At 38.6% G+C, this 20,457-nt stretch overlaps 1 protein-coding gene across 1 annotated transcript in view; it reads right to left on the bottom strand.

Annotated features, from left to right (window-relative positions):
* NINJ2 (ninjurin 2) overlaps positions 1 to 20,108 on the bottom strand; it is a 123,591-nt gene extending 103,483 nt beyond the window's left edge. The window contains exon 1 of the mRNA XM_053718829.1: positions 19,970 to 20,108. Coding sequence (XP_053574804.1) covers positions 19,970 to 20,092 — 123 coding nt within the window. The 5' untranslated portion in view covers positions 20,093 to 20,108. The remainder of the gene's footprint in view (positions 1 to 19,969) is intronic.
* Positions 20,109 to 20,457: the final 349 nt, after the last annotated feature.

The following is a 20,457-nucleotide window of genomic DNA, read 5'->3' on the forward strand; positions in this document are numbered from 1 at the left end:
TCTGAAATATCTAGATTAGGCTCTAGGTGTTTAAAGAGCCTTAATAGGTAATCTGTAAGAGTGTCCTGGGTGACCGTCTCATGTATACCCCTTATTCTCAGGTTACTGCGACGGCCACGGTTGTCTAGATCCTCCACTTTCAGTTGTAGGGAATGAACTAATGAGGACTGACAGTTCAGGTGTTGCGTATTTTCACTGACCAGAGTTTCCAATTGCTCCTGACCCTCTTCTATGTATTCAATTTTGGAGTTCATAACGTTCATATCCTTTCTGAGGGATGAGATTTCTTCTTTTATGAAAGATTTCAGGTCAGCAATATCATTCTTAGATGGAAGTAGTGCTATATTTTGTTGAATCTGTGTCAGTTTATCTTGTGGTAACGGGGTGTTTACCTCTGAAGATGCGGGGTTCATTGTAGAGACTTATGTAGATGTATTTAAATTGTTGTCAGTGTTTCTTCCCCTAGGTTTAAAGAAGGAGTTAACTGAAGTAGTAGAAATGGTAGCTGGTAGTTTACTGGCTCTTGCTGACTTTCTTGTTGCCATATGACCATTAACAGTGCCTGTAAGGCAGGTCAATGATATAACAGAGCATAAGTATTTTATATTGCTACGTAGGAAACATATGTTGGTATACAATATTTTATTTATTTCAAACAGTCCAGATATTTGCTTGCAGACTGCCCCTTATCTCAGTTCTTTTTACAGACTTGCATTTTAGCCTAAAAGTGCCTAAAGTGCTGACTCATAAATAACTCCACGGGAGTGAGCACAGTTAGCTATGTGGCACACATGAACTAGCACTGTATTACTTTGAAAAAAATTCAAAATGCACTGGGATAAGAGGCGGCCTTCAAGGGCTTAGAAATCAGCATATGAGCCTACCTAGATTTAACTTTCAACAAGGAATACCAAGAGAACAAAGCAAATTTGATGATAAAAGTAAATTGGAAATTTGTTTGAAATTGAATGCCCTATCTAAATCATGTAAGTTTAATTTTGATAATACTGTCCCTTTAATTGCAATTCTCTTAATGATGAAGATGGCAATCCCTTTCTAATCTAGAGAAACTTTTTTAATAATTTCTGCGTCCAACCCCCACCAACCATCTTAGTCCAATTTTAACTAACATTAGTAAGAACTTCCTGAGCTTCCTGATCTACTTGAGAGTTGTATAGATAAGATAAAGAGAATAATTTTAACTTAAAAAAATGTAATGCTTTACCTGATATTCCTAAAAAAGTACTTTTTATATAAAATTCCCTTTGGAATTTAAATTGATTCTATTATTTGTCCTAATTAAAATTATCCTAAAACTCACTAATGTATACAATTAGACCTCCACTGTGTAGAAACCATGCCGGGCTCCTGAGGGTCCATTCAGCGCAACTGCGCATGCGCCGAGGGCGGTAGGGAGCATCAACAGGACCAAAAAAGCTAAAAAAGCAAAACCATGAATATATAAAATACAGCCTAACGGTAAATACACATATACATACTTTCAGCAGCAGATAATATATTTACTCTTATTGTCCTCAACTTACAGCTAGGCACTGCTACTGACAAAAACAGTTAGAGAGTAATGCTATGATGGTTACGACATAACCCTACTCTCACTGCTGTTTCAACTTGTCCAACCAGGTGTTGTTGGAATTCTCTGTAAGTTTTTTCAGATGAGAAGCTTCAAAACCCAATAGTTCAATTTTCAATTGTTTAAGTTGCTCACTCACCTCCTCTATCACCAGCAGCATGAGGTCAAGTGAGCCCTTATTAAGAATACCACACCATTTTTTTTACAAAATAGTAGATTATTGTGACCTATGGTGGGTACATTTTTTATCCAGAAGTCTTTGGGTATGAATAGTTTCCTATGGTCCCCAAAAAGGTAGCACCCATGAAGGTTTAGATCTATTGTTTTCTTTCTCAGTGTCAGCAGATGATTAAATAATTGCTCAGGATGCTCACGTTTAGTTTTAATAGTGATAGCATCAAATCTAATCCTGCTGGCATCCTCCTCAGTGAATTGAAATAGGTTTGCACCTTCAATACTCTCCTCTTCTAAGCCCATTAGTTGCTGTCCTTCCTCCTGACTCATGTAGCTATGGTATACATATGTGCACAAGCCCTTCACCAATATAAAAACAAAGATAATCTGAAAAGCCTCTAGTCCTGGGGAAATGTTAAGTATAAGAGCCAGTCCAATAGGGTGCTGTAGGTTCGAACAAAAATTCACAGAAAAAACAACCAAGATCCAGCAGTCACTTACAATATATAGCTGCCAGGGTGCAATTCAAATAGCCACATAGAAATAATCCAATCTCAGAAAGCACTGGCCGTTACAAAAAATATCTCCCTCAATTTCAGAGATCCCTACGGCTCAAAGAGCATTTTGGCATCTCAAATGAGGAGTGAGGACATTACTGGATTTCGGAGGAAAGGTATATTTGATCCCAAAAGTACCAACTCCAGCATTAATACTTTCTCAAGAATGGTTAAATGTTGCATGATTGAGGATAAACACACAAAAAAGACTATGGTTTGCAATAATTTGACAAAATTGGAAAGACAAGCCCTCAAAAGCTTACAAGAGAACAAGGAACTGGTGATTTGTGAAGCCGATAAGGGTGGCGCCTTGGTACTTCAGGATTATGGGGACTATAAAAAGGAAATTATGATCCAATTGTCGGATATTAACACCTATAGACGACTGCCAGGTGACCCTACTAAATCCTTTAAAACAAAGATTGATACCTACCTTGATTGCCTCCTGCAGCAAGATATTGTTACCAAGTCCTTAAGGGACTATCTACAGGTAGACACCAGTGATCTACATCTTACCTAAGGTGCAAAAGAACCCTATATGTCCCCCTGGCAGGCCAATTGTTTCTGCGAGGGGATCCATCCTCCAAACATTGCTAACTTATGTGGATGCAATACTCCAACCAATAGTGCGCAATACTCCATCATTCCTCCTTGACTCGATAGAACTCATCAAGATGCTACAGACATGGCATAACTTGGAAGTTGGTGACATTCTGGTCACACTTGATGTGACCAGTCTTTACATGATAATTCCTCATGAACAAGGTATGACAGCGATCTTCAAGCACCTTCTCAAATATCCCTACACTGGTCCTTCAATTGATGTAATCATGGAACCATTGGATTTTTGTTTAAAGAGTGAGTTTTTTCAGGTATGGCGATGGGGTCCAATGTGGCCCCATTTTATGCCAATCTTTTCATGTCACATTTGAAGTCAGGGGAGACCAACCTATTTTTTTGACACCAGAGTGAAATTTTTCAAAAGGTATATTGATGACCTGTTTGTCATATGGGGTGGAACTCTGGTTTGAAGAACTGAATGGGGTTAACCCACAGGTACAGATTAAAATATCATGCCATGCTGAACAAATTGACTTTCTGGATCTTAGGATCTATAAGGATGAGAACAACCTTTCCACCTGTCAGATCCTCTTTTTCCCTTTTTCCATTGGCCCTTCAATCCTCTCTACCCTATTTATCCTTGCAACCTACCATTCCTATTTGCTGGATAATTGTTGTACACACCTCTCATTGTGTGTCCTCTGAGCCAATCCGGCTCCAAGCTCACCTCCGCTGTTACCCTGTAGCAGCACTCATTTCTCACAGCCTGCTCAGCTGCTCGCATCTAGTGAAAACGCTGTCCGTGTCTGCAGGCCTACGTCATCAGCTACTGCCGCTCTCAGCTCACAGAACCGCTCAAATACGGCACACAGCCTAACCGCTGATGGAATCGTCCTCTCCCCTCACGGAAATAGCAGGCAGGTTGTATTTAGAACTGTTGCGGTTTAATTGTATATACTGCTGTGCCACTCTTTGACTTTGTGAATCCTGTATTTACTTATTGATCAGCAAATCCTGTCTCATTGCCATCTGAGTTCAAACTGACATTTGTGTCCGTCTTTCAAACTCTTTCTGGCATATAATAATATTCAGAGGGGCTAACTTTGTCATCAGGCGTTTTCTGTTAACCCCACTGAAACAAACTACATTTTATTTCGATTCAATTAATTACAAATAACTTCTTAGTGGCTTATTGAAAATCCTCTAATACTCTGACATAGGTAAAATCTATTTACAAAATAGTGATACTGTTAATATCACTGATAGCAACAAACTCTTCCAAAAAGAGACTGACAGAAATTCACTGTTAGAGGTGACAAGCTGTCATCCACCTAGTCTGAAAAGGGCATTACCGAAATCACAATTCAAAAGAGTTGTTCGTAATAATATGGAGGAAACCAACAAGAAGAATCAACTTTTGGCAATGCAGCAAAGGTATGAGGAGAGGGGTTATCGCATGGCACAAACCTGACCAGCTTTGGCTGAATCCTTGGACATGACACAGGAACAAGCATTGATGAAAGTGGAAAAGGAGAAGAACAAGAGCAGGATGATATTTACTACTACCTTTACTCCAGAAAGGATACAATTTCCAAAATCCCTAAAAGAACATTGGGATATCCTGACTACGGATAAGTCTTTGCCTTTTGTCCAGATGGAAACACCCATTGTTGGCTTTAAGAGAGGGCGATCTTTGAAGGATTTACTTGTACGGCCCGTTTAAAAAGAATGTTATATCAAGAGAACATGGTTGAGTACCACCAAGAAGGGTTGCTTCCCGTGCAGTGGATGCACAACCTGTGGTGGTTTAACCCAAAGTAATTTTTTTACACATTCCTGGACAAATAAGACATTTTACATCAAGCACAGAGTCACTTGTTCGACAAAGTACATTGTCTATCTCGTACATTGCCCATGTGGTGGTTTTTATGTTGGAAAGACCCAAGATGATCTCAGGACCAGGATGGCTAACCATCGGTAGGCGATTCACAAGGCCATTGAGAACGGTGAGTCTGACCAACCAGTGGCTAGGCATTTTATGGTCAATAAACATGAGGTCTTTGATCTGAGGTACATAATAATAGATCACGTACCCATTCCAGCAAGAGGAGGAGATAGGGCCAGGCGCTTACTACAAAAAGAGTCCCAGTGGATATTTTATTTGGATACGATGCATCTAAAGGGATTTAATGTATTTTTGGATTTCCAATGCATTTTGTAGTAGGGGGCTGACGGCTTATTACTATGATGATAACCGTGCTAGGCTGCATATAGGTCTCCCTTTTCTAATTATAGCAGTAGTGGAGGTTTTCAACCCACCCAGGGGTCCATCTGCTGTTACTATTAGTGGGGGTTTAGCCTGTATGTATGTCACATTTATCTGTCTTTGCAGGGTTAATTTCTGTTTATCTGGGCTATACTATCCCAAGAATAGGCTACCACTGTCAGTACAGGCTAGGGTACGATATTTAGATCAGTCCTTTGTTACTTGTCTAATAGGACTTTAAGGTAGTGGCAGTGGATAGGGTGTACAGTGAGAGTAGGGGTATATTGTAACCATCCCAGCATTACTCTTTAACTGTTTTTGTCAGTAGCAGTGCCTAGCTGTAAGTTGAGGACAATAAGAGTAAATATATTCTGTGTTGCTGAAAGTATATATATACGTATTTACCATTAGGCTGTATTTTATATATTCATGGTTTTGCTTTTTTAGCTTTTTTGGTCTTGTTGGTGCTCCCTACCAGCCTCGGCGCATGCACAGTTGTGCTGAATAGACGCTCAGGAGCCTGGCTTGGTTTCTACACGGTGGAGGTCTAATTGTATACATTAGTGAGTTTTTTATGTATATTGTTTTGGGCTGAGGATGGGGGAGACCCCAAAAACGTTTACCACTTTAATTAAAGTGCTTTTTTGTAACGGCGAGTGCTTTCTGAGATTGGATTATTTCTATGTGACTATTTGAATTGTACCCCGGCAGCTATACATTGGAAGTGAGTGCTGGATCTTGGTTGTTTATATATATATATATATACACACACATATATATATACTGTATATATACATATATAAATATGTATCACTATCTCTCACAACTCTTACGGTGCACTGTGACAATTGAACAAATGTAATGAGGTACCAAAGGACAGCCGGACAGCCTAATCCCACTAAGGCACTGGTTTTCAATCCTGCCCTCAGGCCTCCCCAACAGTTCAGGTTTTCTGGATTACCTTGGATGAGAGCAGGTAAAATAACAAGGTTTCCTAATCAGCTGATTGTTTCACCTGTGCTCCAGTTCAGATATCCACAAAATGTGTCCTGTTAGGGGATCTGAGGACAGGTTTGAAAACCAGTGAACTAAGGTAACTCTACACAGACACTCAAGGAAAAAATAAAATATGCGAGAGCCAAAACATAATGGTTTTTATATGAGGTTTTAATAAAAACCGCATTTTATTTTTTCCTTGAGTGTCTGTGTGGAGTTACCTTAGTATGATTAGGCTGTTCTCTGGTACCTCAGTACATTTATACATATAGATAGAGAGATAGATAGATAGAGATATGTGTTTATATATATATATCCTATATTATAAAAGACAAGAGTTTGTCTGAAGCCGTCATGCGCAGTTCAGACAAACACTTGCAGGTGATCGCACGCGCACCCACCCGACAGCAGCGCGAGGACCCGGCAGCACAGCTGATCGCACGCGCAGGGGTGAAACAAAGCAGCGCGAGGACGAGAGAGAGAGAGAGAGAGAGAGAGAGAGAGAGAGAGTTAAATATAACACAACACGGCCCGTGTGAACGGGCTTTAGGACTAGTATATATATTTATATATACATATACACATGTACATATATATATATATATTTATATATATATAAATATTTTTATGTATTTATATTTATATATACATACAGTATATATTTATATATATATATATATATATATATATATACGTGTGTGCATGTCTATATTTATATACATATATATATATGTGTGTGTATATATAATATACTGTATATATATATATGTGTGTGTGTGTGTTTGTATATATATATATATACAGTATATATATATGTGTGTGTACATATATAAATATATACAGTATATATATGTGTGTGTGTGTATGTATCAAATGATGCCATAGTTGCTATAATAAAATAAAAGTTAAGAAAGGATAAGAAAACCATGCAGAACAATTTGAAGGCTCTAATCTATTTAGAATTTACCAGCTTAGAGAAGATCTTTATTAAAGTTGTTTGTCAGTACAGTAATAAAGATGCATCAATTCTAGTGGAATGCTGAAAGTGCTATAATTGAAGTAACAATAAAACCACTAAGAATTCTTAATATACAATGTCAGATTGTTAATTACATCATGTGTTTGTAGGGGTGGAGGGAAAAATAGGGATAAATATTTGTTTGTGAGGGAGAATTATAAGATCAGGGGTGAAGCTGAAAAATAAAGAACTATAACAATGAAAAATGAATACTAAGAGTGATGACGGGTTTTTCAACAAATCTCTACAAGATGAATGTATTTCTGTAGTATTCCATCTAGAACCTATAATATGTATAGAGATTATACTTCTGTAGTATTAGTATTAAAGGGGCGGTAAATATAAAAATTCATGTTACATGATTATGTACTATGTGCAGAATTATGTAACATAAGGACAGTAATACCTGTAAAAAAGAAAGTGAATTAAAGAATTAAAGGGACAGTACACTGTAAAATTGTTTTTCCATAAATGTATTTTAAATGACTTGTTATACCAAATGCAGAGTATAAAATATTTGAGAAATTGCATTTTCGGGTTTATTTGTGTATCTGAAGTAGCTGGTTTTGTGCTTTGAAACCACAGCCTATTACAATAGGTTGAGCTTCAGGTAATATCAGATCTCATTATGTTATCACTTTTATGTACACAGACTTGCTTCCTTATCTTATATTTGTCTGGAACACCAAAGCTCAATACATAGAGAGAACAATATAAAATTATCATTTTATTACTTAACTATCATGCCCTCCACTGAGGGTTTAATCTCTTCTGCTGGCTGTGTTTACTTAGGCTTGTCAATAGCGTATACGCCAGTATCAAAACTTTCAGTATAGGTTGGGAAACCACAAGCTAAATCAGCTATTTAAAATGCTAAAATAAAAGGAGCTACTTGCAACCAATTTAATACACTCTAGCAGGTAAAAAGGATCATTGGGAATAATTTAAAGGGGAGAAAGTTTTTGGGTGAACTGTCTCTTTAAGTAAGACCCCAAACGTTTACTTACCTTACCTGCATCAGCGTCCTCTTTAGTGGGTGCTGCAGTTTTCTTTAAAATCTCACCACAAGTTCGCTGTGTTTAAATGCCACTTAAACTGTCTCTTTATATTTAAGATATTTTTATTTATTTTTCTAACATAGAGAAATTCCCAGTATTTTGCCTACATGGACTATTTCATGCTATTGCTTATAGTCAGGGGCGAAACTACAGTTGACCTGCCACTGCCTGCACTGATACTATGTGAGTGTGACATGATGCTTCACTAATGTCTCTGACTACAGGGGTTAGTGTTTCTGTTTTACCCATTGGTGTTTATGTTACCCATTGGTGTTTATGTTACCCTAATCTGCCACCCCTGACATCGCCGCCACCTACATTACACTTATTAACCCCTAATCTGCCGCCCCCAATGTCGTCGCCACCTACCTACACTTATTAACCCCTAATCTGCTGCCCCCGACATCGCCGACACCTACATTACACTTATTAACCCCTAATCTGCCGCCCCCAACATCGCCGACACTATACTAAAGTTATTAACTCCTAAACCTAACCCTAAGTCTAACCTTAACCCCCCTAACTGTAATATAATTAAAATAAATATAAATAAAAATTACTATTATTACCTATGTAATACCTATTTAAAACTAAATACTTACCTGTAAAATAAACACAAAATAAAAAAGAAATTATCAAATATTTAAACTAATTAAACCTAATCTAATAGCCCGATCAAAATAAAAAAGCCCCCCCCCCCAAATAAAAAAAAACCCTAGCATAAACTAAACTGACAATGGCCCTTAAAAGGGCCTTTTGCGGGGTATTGCCCCATTTAGCTCTTTTCCATTGCCCAAACCCTAAGCTAAAAATAAAACCCACCCAATAAACCATTAAAAAAACCTAACACTAACCCCAGAAGATCCACTTACAGTTTTTGAAGAACGGACATCCATCCTCATCAAGCAGGGAGAAGTCTTCATCCAAGCCAGCAGAAGTCCTCAACAAAGCCGGGAGAAGTCTTCATCCAAGCGGGAAGAAGTGGTCCTCCAGGCGGGCAGAAGACTTCATCCAGACGGCATCTTCTATCTTCATCCTTCTGATGGGTAGTGGCTCCATCTTCAAGACATCTGGCGTGGAGCATCCTCTTCTGTCAACGGCTACTGAAGAATGAAGGTTCCTTTAAGGGACGTCATCCAAGATGGCATCCCTTGAATTCCGATTGGCTGATAGAATTCTATGAGCCAATCGGAATTAAAGTTGAAAAAATGCTATTGGCTGATGATATCAGCCAATAGAATGCGAGCTCAATCCTATTGGCAGATTGGATCAGCCAATAGGATTGAAGCTCAATTCTACTGGCTGATTGCATCAGCCAATAGGATTTTTTCAACTTTAATTCCGATTGGCTTATGAAATTCTATCAGCCAATCGGAATTCAAGGGACGCCATCTTGGATGACGTCCCTTAAAGGAACCTTCATTCTTCAGTAGCCATCGACAGAAGAGGATGCTCCACGCTGGATGTCTTGAAGATGGAGCCGCTCCGTGTCGGAAGGATGAAGATAGAAGATGCCGTCTGGATGAAGACTTCTGCCCGCATGGAGGACCACTTCTTGCCGCTTGGATGAAGACTTCTCCCGGCTTCGCTGAGGACTTCTGCCTGCTTGGATGAAGACTTCTCCCGGCTTGATGAGGATGGATGTTCGGTCTTCAAAAACTGTAAGTGGATCTTCGGGGGTTAGTGTTAGGTTTTTTAAGGGTTTATTGGGTTGGTTTTATTTTAAGTTTAGGGGTTTGGGCACCGAAAAAGAGCTAAATGCCCTTTCAAGGGCAATGCCCATCCAAATGCCCTTTTCAGGGCAATGGGGAACTTAGGTTTTTTTAGATAGGATTTTATTTGGGGGGTTTGGTTGTGTGGGTGGTGGGTTTTACTGTTGAGGGGTTGTTTGTACAGGTAAAAGAGCTGATTTAGCAGTTTAGTTTAGGCTAGTTTTTTTTTATTTTTTGGGGGGGGCTTTTTTATTTTGATAGGGCTATTAGATTAGGTGTAATTAGTTTAAATATTTGATCATTTCTTTTTTATTTTATGTAATTTAGTGGGGGGGTTTGCAATTTAGTTAATTGTATTTAATTAATGTAATTTATTTAATTGTAGTGTAATGTTAGGTGTTAGTGTAAGACATGTTTTAGGTTATATTTTACAGGTAAATTTGTATTTATTTTAACTAGGTAGTTAGTAAATAGTTAATAACTATTTACTAACTAGTCTACCTAGCTAAAATAAATACAAACTTGCCTGTTAAATAAAAATAAAACCTAAGATAGCTACAATGTAACTATTAGTTATATTGTAGCTAGCTTAGGTTTTATTTTACAGGTAAGTATTTATTTAGTTTTAAATAGGAATAATTTAGGTATTAATTTTAATTTTTATTTGGAATAATTTAAATTATGTTAAAGTTAGTGGGTGTTAGGGTTAGGGTTACGTTAGGGTTAGGGTTAGACTTAGAGTTAGGTTTAGGGGTTAATAACTTTAGTATAGTGGTGGCGATTTTGGGGGCAGCAGATTAGGGGTTAATAACAGTAATGTAGGTTGCGGTGATGTTAGGGACAGCAGATTAGGGGTTAATAATATTTAACTAGTGTTTGCGATGCAGGAGTATGGTGGTTTAGGGGTTAATATGTTTATTATAGTGGCGGCGATGTCCGGAGCGGCAGATTAGGGGTTAATTATTTTATTTTAGTGTTTGCGATGCGGGAGGACCTTGGTTTAGGGGTTAATAGGTAGTTTATGGGTGTTAGTGTACTTTGTAGCACTTTAGTTTTATGAGTTTTATGCTACAGCTTTGTAACATAAAACCCATAACTACTGACTTTCAGTTTATGGTATGAATCTTGTAGTTATAGGCTGTACCGCTCACTTTTTGGCCGGACAGGCAAATTTGTAATACCGGCGCTATGGGAGTCCCATTGAAAAAGGACTTTTTGAAAGCTACGGTAGTTACGTTGCGTTACGGCCAAAAAAGTGTGCGGTACAGCTGTACCAGCAAGACTCGTAATACCAGCGGTAGTGAAAAAGCATAGTTATGAAGCTTTTTCACTCAAAACGCAAAACTCGTAATCTAGCCGATGGTTTTAAATGCCTGCTGATACATGTTCTGAAGGTAGATTGGCTACAGCCAAGTTAGGAATTACAGTTTAACCTACTCCGGTCTTTGTCCGTGTTGGTGATAATATAGAGACCGTAATGGAAGTTGCACACTGATTAATATCATGGGGTTTTGTAGGACACCCCGCTAGAGCCCAATCCCTGTCCATATACCCTGGAGGACTCCCCTTGTGATATATCTGTCTGCCCAGAGCAACCAGGACTTTGACAGCATATTGATTTCTCTAAGTCCCAGACACATAGTAGTACCCCCTGTCATCCACGCTGTTGGTGTTCAGAGGGAGAAGATTCCGGCGAGCAGGGCTGTCCACACTCTTCAGATAGGGTAAAACTGGGACCGGAGCTCCAGCAGGGCCCCCCTCTGCCCCCTGACGTTGTGGTTCACAATAGGACTGGAGCTGCGCTCGAGAACCTTCTCATCCCAGTTGACAGGTAAAGGCTTCAATGTGATGTCGATGTGATGTATGTGAAGTTCTCGATCTGCATCAGATTTTTGTTAATGCGCCTGGGCTCTTGATGGTGTGAGGTCTGTTCTTTGATGCACCGTCTCTGGCAGTTTGCTATTATGATGGTCCTGCAGCAAGTTGTTCTTTGTAGCTGATCGGACGATATGGATAGATCTCGGAGTTAGTAGTAATCTGCACATCTCATGTTTTAGGCTTTCATAGTGGTGATCAAGTAACTGTGTCATCTTGCCTTCCCACCTGTCCAGGGCCTCCATTTTCTGAGCAGTTGTTAATCTGTTCAAAAGTGTTGGCACTCAGGTTCAGAATAGATGGTTCCCTCCTGTTAAAGGGACAAAGTCTCAGATGTGGTAGTTGCAAACTACCTTGTAACCCAGAATCTGGGGGGGAAATATGTGCAGGAGCCCCAGACACGCAGTAAACTAAATGTGGTTCATATCTCTAGGCGTTAGATAATTGCAGGGCTGCGTAGCTTTCTAAAGAGCATAGGTCAGGATTACTGTAGGAAATCAGCTCTGGACCCTTGCTGGGATGAAGTTATAGATGTATTCTTCTGAATAGGTGTAAATAGCTGAATAATTGTATTAAAACATATAATAAAACAAATTTGAGATCAGGAGCTTCATTTAGACACGTCCTGCCGCTTCGGAAGTTGGCCCTGTCCCCCGAACTCTAGTGTTTTTAATGGTCCTTTAATTGAGCACGTCACCTGTTAGCATCACTGCACACTATTACAGGGAATCAGCCAATCCAACAAGCCCTGTGATTTATTTGCCAAACCCCTAAAATCACAGATTTGTTTGGCCTTAATCCTGTTCATTTGTTTTTTGGATTATCATATAGGGAGTTTAACAACAAATGTAATATATTTAATGCTATTTTCAGGAGGTATTCAGTGGTATTAACTGCAGAGGCATTTTAGGATTGTGATGACTGGAAGAACAAATTTACAATACCAATCAAGGCTCAGAAATCAGTAATGGCCCTACTAGGACCTAGCTGAACATATCTGGAGAGCCAATAACAAGAGGCAAATATGCGTAGCCACCAATAGCCAACTAGCTCCAAGCCTACCTAACTATCACCTAGATTTCGAGTTTTGCGTTAGAGGCTATGCGGTGCTAACGAGCAGTTTATGCTCACCGCTCACTTACAGACAGCGCTGGTATTATGGGTTTTAAAAACCTGGCGTTAACCGCAAAAAAAGTGATCGTAGAGCAAAATTTTGCTCCACATCTCACCTCAATACCAGCGCTGCTTACGTTACCGGTGAGCTGACTGAACATGCTCGTGCACGATTTCCCCATAGGAATCAAAGGGGGAGAGTCGGCTGGAAAAAAACCTAACACCTGCAAAAAAGCAGCGTTTAGCTCCTAATGCAGCCCCATTGATTCCTATGGGGAAAATACATTTATATCTACACCTAACACCCTAACATGAACCCCAAGTCTAAAACCCCCTAATCTTACACTTATTAACCCCTAATCTGATGCCCCCGACATCGCCGACACCTACATTATATTGATTAACCCCTAATCTGCCGCAAAGGACACCGCCGCCACCTACATTATACTTGTGAACCCCTAATCTGCCGCCCCCAACATCGCTGACACCTACATTATATTTATTAACCCCTAATCTGCCGCCCCCAATGTCGCCGCAACCTACCTACATTTATTAATCCCTAATCTGCCGCCCCCAACGTCGCCGCCACTATATTAAAGTTATTAACCCCTAAATCTAAGTCTAACCCTAACCCCCCTAACTTAAATATAATTTAAATAAATCTAAATAAAATTACTATTATTACCTAAATAATTCCAATTTAAAACTAAATACTTACCTATAAAATAAACCCTAAGATAGCTGCAATATAACTAATAGTTACATTGTATCTAGCTTAGGGTTTATTTTTATTTTACAGGCAAGTTTGTATTTATTTTAACTAGGTAGAATAGTTATTAAATAGTTATTAACTATTTAATAACTACCTAGTTAAAATAAATACAAATTTACCTGTAAAATAAAACCTAACCTAAGTTACAATTACACCTAACACTACAGTATAATTAAATTAATTCCCTAAATTAAATACAATTAAATAAAATTAGCTAAAGTACAAAAATCCCCCACTAAATTACAGAAAATAATAAACAAATTACAAGATTTGTAAACTAATTACACCTAATCTAATCCCCCTAACAAAATAAAAAAGCCCCCCCTAAATAAAAAAAAGCCCTACCCTACACTAAATTACAAATAGCCCTTAAAAGGGCCTTTTGCGGGGCATTGCCCCAAAGTAATCAGCTCTTTTACCTGTAAAAAAAAGTGCAAATCCCCCCCCAACATTCAAAACCCACCACCCACACAGCCAACCCTACTCTAAAACCCACCCAATACCCCCTTAAAAAAACCTAACACTAACTCCTTGAAGATCACCTTACCGGGAGAAGTCTTCACCCAACCGGGCCGAAGTCCTCAACAAAGCCGGGAGAAGTCTTCATCCAAGCCAGGCGAAGTGGTCCTCCAGATGGGCAGAAGTCTTCATCCAGACGGCATCTTCTATCTTCATCCATCTAGCGCGGAGCGGGTCCATCTTCAAGACATCCAGTGCGGAACATCCTCTTCCATCGAAGTCTTCTTACTAAATGACGGTTCCTTTAAGTGTTGTCATCCAAGATGGCGTCCCTTCAATTCCGATTGTCTGATAGAATTGTATCAGACAATCGGAATTAAAGTAGAAAAAATCCTATTGGCTGATGCAATCAGCCAATAGGATTGAGCTCACATTCTATTGACTGATTGGAACAGCCAATAGAATGCCAGCTCAATCCTATTGGATTTTTTCTACCTTAATTCCGATTGGCTGATAGAATTCTATCAGCCAATCGGAATTGAAGGGACGCCATCTTGGATGACGTCACTTAAAGGAACCATCATTTAGTAAGAAGACTTCAATGGAAGAGGATGCTCCTCGCCGGATGTCTTGAAGATGGACTCGCTCCGCGCTGGATGGATGAAGATAGAAGATGCCATCTGGATGAAGACTTCTGCCCGTCTGGAGGACCACTTCGCCCGGCTTGGATGAAGACTTCTCCCGACTTCGTTGAAGACTTCGGCCCGGTTGGGTGAAGACTTCTCCCGGTAAGATGACCTTAAAGGGGTTAGTGTTAGGTTTTTTTAAGGGGGTATTGGGTGGGTTTTAGAGTAGGGTTGGGTGTGTGGGTGGTGGGTTTTAATGTTGGGGGGATTTGTACTTTTTTTTACAGGTAAAAGAGCTGATTACTTTGGGGCAATGCCCCGCAAAAGGCCCTTTTAAGGACTATTTGTAATTTAGTGTAGGGTAGGGCTTTTTATTATTTTGGGGGGGCTTTTTTATTTTGTTAGGGGGATTAGATTAGGTGTAATTAGTTTAAAAATCTTGTCATTTGTTTATTATTTTCTGCAATTTAGTGGGGGTTTTTTTGTACTTTAGATCATTTTATTTAATTGTATTTAATTGTATTTAATTTAGGTAACTCGTTTAATTATAGTGTAGTGTTAGGTTTAATTGTAACTTAGGTTAGGTTTTATTTTACAGGTACTTTTGTATTTATTTTAGCTAGGTAGTTATTAAATAGCTAATAACTATTTAATAACTATTGTACCTAGTTAAAATAAATACAAACTTGCCTGTAAAATAAAAATAAACCTTAAGATAGATACAATGTAACTATTAGTTATATTGTAGCTAGCTTAGGGTTTATTTTATAGGTATTTAGTTTTAAATAGGAATAATTTAGTTAATGATAGTTATTTTTATTTAGATTTATTTAAATTATATTTAAGTTAGGGGGGGTTAGGGTTAGATTTAGGGGTTAATAACTTTAATATAGTGGCGGCGACGTTGGGGGTGGGCAGATTAGGGGTTAATAAATGTAGGTAGGTTGCGGCGATGTTAGGAATGGCAGATTAGAGGTTAATAAAATGTAACTAGTGTTTGCGAGGCGGGAGTGCAGCGGTTTAGGGGTTAATATATTTATTATAGTGGCGGCGATGTCCGGTTTGGCAGATTAGGGGTTAAAAAATTTATTATAGTGTTTTCAATGTGGGAGGGCCTCGGTTTAGGGGTTAATAGGTAGTTTATGGGTGTTAGTGTACTTTTTAGCACTTTAGTTAAGAGTTTTATGCTACGGCATTGTAGTGTAAAATGCGGTACCAGGCTTGACAGGAGAGGGTCTACCGCTCACTTTTTGTAATACTGGCGCTATGCAAGTCCCATTGAAAATATAGAATATGCAATTGATGTAAGTGGATTTGCGGTATTTCCAAGTCTGGCAAAAAAAGTGAGCGGTACACCTGTACCTGCAAGACTCGTAATACCAGCAGGCGTTAAAAAGCAGCGTTGGGACCGGCCAACGCTGCTTTTTAAGCCTAAAGCCAAACTCGTAATCTAGCCGTATGCTTTTCAACAAAGGATACCAAGGGAATTAACTACATTTGATAATAGAAGTAAATTGTTGCAATTGAATTTTCACTTTTATGTCCCTTTAAACTAGGGTGGATTTAAAAAGATTTTTTTTTTAAATATGATTTTTTTTTAAATAAAATGGTTTCTAATGAAAATCTATCTAAACAGTTTTCTATTTAACCCTTTCGCTGTCTTTTTTTCACCCCGGTGCTGAACCAATTTTGAGCTTTTTTTTTTTTGGAAACTACATTTAAACCCTATTTCAAAAGAAGTCTCAAAAGAAGTCCAAAATACAATCCAAGGAGATTAAAATAAAACACACTGGCCCAGATTACAAGTCGCGCGGTATGTCTTTACCGGGCTCAATATGGCCTATACGATCCATTCCGCTTCAAAGACCTGTAGTAATGTGTTTCGCTAAACAAAAACATTTCACAAAACACATCAAAAATACCTTACAAAGTACACCTACACCCATAAACTACACTATTAACCCCGAAACCACCATCCCCCGCATCTCAACAACTAAATAAACTTAATACCCCCTAAACCGCCATCCTCCCGCATCATAACCACTAGATAAACTTATTAACCCCTAAACTGCCACCGCCCGCATCGCAACCACTAAATAAACTTATTAACCCCTAAACCGTCATCCCCCCGCATCACAGCAACTAAATAAAACTAATAACCCTTTAACCACCATCCCCCCACATTGCAACCACTAAATAAAACGTATTAACCCCTAAACCGCCATCCCCCACATCGTAACCACAAAATAAACTTATTAACTCCTAAACCGACCATCCCCCACATCGTAACCACAAAATAAACTTATTAACCCCAAAACTGCCATCTCCCTGCATCGCAACCACCAAATAAATGTAATACCCCCTAAACCGCCATCCTCCCGCATCGTAACCACTAGATAAACTTATTAACCCCTAAACCGCCATCCCCACATCGTAACCACAAAATAAACTTATTAACTCCTAAACCGACCATCCCCCTGCATCGCAACCACTAAATAAACTTATTAACCCCTAAACTGCCATCTCCCCGCATCGCAACCACTAAATAAACGTAATACCCCCTAAACCGCCATACTCCCGCATCGTAACCACTAGATAAACTTATTAACCCCTAAACCACCATCCCCACATAGTAACCACAAAATAAACTTATTAACTCCTAAACCGACCATCCCCCTGCATCGCAACCACTAAATAAACTTATTAACCTCTAAACCATCATCCCCCGCATCGCAACAACTAAATAAAACTAATAACCCCTAAACCGCCATCCCCCGCATCGCAACCACTAAATAAACGTCTTAACCCCTAAACCATCATCCCCCCGCATCGCAACAACTAAATAAAACTAATAACTCCTAAACCGCCATCGCCGCATTGCAACAACTAAATAAAACTAATAACCCTGAAACCGCAATCCCCCCCGCATTGCAACAACTAAATAAAATTAATAACCCCAAAACCGCCATCCCCCCACATCGCAAACTATTAAACTAATATATTAACCCCCTAACCTAACATCCATTTAAAATACACTTAAATTAATATACTATATAACTACCTTAAAAAAAATTACCTGTAAAAAAAAATTAAAACCTAAGCTTAAACAAAAAAAACCTAACATTACTTTTAAAATAAAAAATATAACGAAAAACCCTATTATTACAAAAATTACAAAATACTACCCTTACAAAAAATAAAAAAAAACTATCACTACAAAAAACAAAACTAAATACCCCAAAATAAAATAAGAAAATCTACAAATAAACTACCAATAGCCCTTAAAGGGAAAGTATACACCAATTTTAATTTAACTGCATGTAATAGACACTGCTATAAAGAATAATATGCACAGATGCTGATCTAAATATCCAGTATTAAACAATTTAAAAACTTACTCCAAGTTTAGCACTGTTGAAAAGGTTAGCAGGAACACCCAATGCAAGTGGTTCTATAGGAAAAAAAAGCAGACACTCCCCCTTCCTCTGCATATGAAAAGACTCTTTACACAAACAGGAGCAAGCTGGAGTAGGTATGCATCAGTATACTTCAAAACTTTGGGGCTTGGTTAGGAGTCTGAAAGCCAGTGCAATGTTATTTAAAAATAAGCAAAACTACATTTTTGTAAAAAAAAAAAAAGCTGTATAGGCTATATAAATGGATCATCTACAAAACATTTCTGCAAAGAAAAATCTAGTGTATAATGTCCCTTTAAAAGGGCCTTTTGTAGGGCATTGCCCTAAAGCTAACAGCTCTTTTACATAACAAAATACAACAATTACCCCCTAATTTTACCACCCCCAAAATTAAAAAAATCCTAACTAAAAAATCCATAATCTACCCATTGCCCCAAAAAGAATAACACTAATTATTACACCTCCTGATAAACCCTTCTTAATAAACTAAATACAACATATACATTGCACCTTCTTATGATCTCAGCACTGACATTGCGGGGCCCCCCAAAGCAAGGGACCGGGGTGGGTGATTCTCTTGCCAGTGACGGTTCTTGAACTTAAAAAAAAACTGCTTGGCATAGAACCCAGAGCACCTCCATAGAATCGCAATTATCTGAACATACCTGTTTACATAGCCTTTCTATAACCAGTTCTTAAGTGTTGAAATTTACAGTATTAGTGAGGATACAAAAGTCAAATGACAAAAGGAACTATTTGTAAACAATTTAATACACTCTAGCAAAATTAATAACTGGAAATACATAAAAGGAGAGGAAAAATCACAGTATATTGTCACACAGCTGGGTCATACAACTACCAATGCTGATAGACTCACCAGCAGTAGCAGACCTACTTAACGGAGGGCTCTGGTGCAAAAAAAATGCTTGTGTCCCCAATGAAAAGTCAGTAGTAGGTAATAGTAATAATGCACATGCTGCTCTGTATAATGTTTTTGAGGATAGAGAGAGTGAGAGAGAGACAGAGCTAGATAGATAGATAGATAGATAGATAGATAGATAGATAGATGGATAGATAGATAGATAGATAGATAGATAGATAGATAGATAGATAGATAGATAGACCTGCAACTTGCACTAATAAATGGTTCTCCAGCATTAGGATTGTACACTATGTATAGAATGACTGCTATGGGCCCCCTCCAGTGCTTGGGCCCTGGTGCCACTGCACCTGCGGCATCAAGGGTAGTTGTTTCGCCCCTGCTCACCAGCCATTTTCAATCAGGACCTTTGCAGAGGTTAAACTGACAGGTTCACTAGTAAAATAAAATACTCTAGTGAAATAAAGCCTGTAATTGTTGCCCTATATAGGCACTTGTAAGTGAGGAAGAACTGCACTGTCAGTGAATGAGAGAGGAAAGTGTGGGTGATACTGAGAACAAGAGGATGGTGTGGATTTTTACAGATAAAAATGTATTAAAAACACCAGAGAGCAAAAGAAACGAATGTAAGTTTTAAAGAAAACAAAAAGCAAAAAGTTCCATCTAAAAAAGAAGTGAGACAAAGTCTAACTAAACAATGAACTGGTAGAAGTGAGTCCATGAGTGAGTGAGTATCCTGGGATGTAAGTTCTTCATCTGTCACTGGTGCCTCTGTTACTTTAAAAGGTAACAGATGTGTTCCTAACGTGGATCCGGAGGAAATAAAAACACGCACAGAAATTCCAAACCCCTGACAAACTTGTGAGCCCCAAACCACCGCCCCAGGTGGACTTACCTCCATATTGATATGCTCTCCCTCAGTTGCCATGTCGTTGCTAGTCTGACAGAGTGATGGGGTTGTAACTGGGAGACGTTCTCTGGGTGGGAGCGCAGCTGGACGCACACATGTGCCATTCATCTAGCTAGAGTGGGACGCCATCCACGGAGCACAGAGTAAGGGGGAGGCAGCTCACAAAATCCTCATTGTGTGAGTGTGAAAACATTTGTACATGTAACACCTTCTGTGCTGGAACCAACGTCTAGGTTAATAGTTCATTTAAAACTTGAATACAGGAGAAGATATTATATATATATCAGTGTAAGAGATTTATATAAAAGTTATATGCAGTGTCTGCAAGTTATATGGAAACATTATATTGAAATATAGGAGGAGTTATAGGGTGCAGTTATATTTGGAACTGATATTATAAGCAGCAGTTATATGGGGTAATAGAATGAGTTATTTGTTGATATTAGTTGATTCATAATGATAAATTTGTTTTT

The sequence above is a fragment of the Bombina bombina genome, chromosome 6 (assembly GCF_027579735.1).
Source record: "Bombina bombina isolate aBomBom1 chromosome 6, aBomBom1.pri, whole genome shotgun sequence".
In the NCBI taxonomy this organism is placed as follows: Eukaryota; Metazoa; Chordata; class Amphibia; order Anura; family Bombinatoridae; genus Bombina; species Bombina bombina.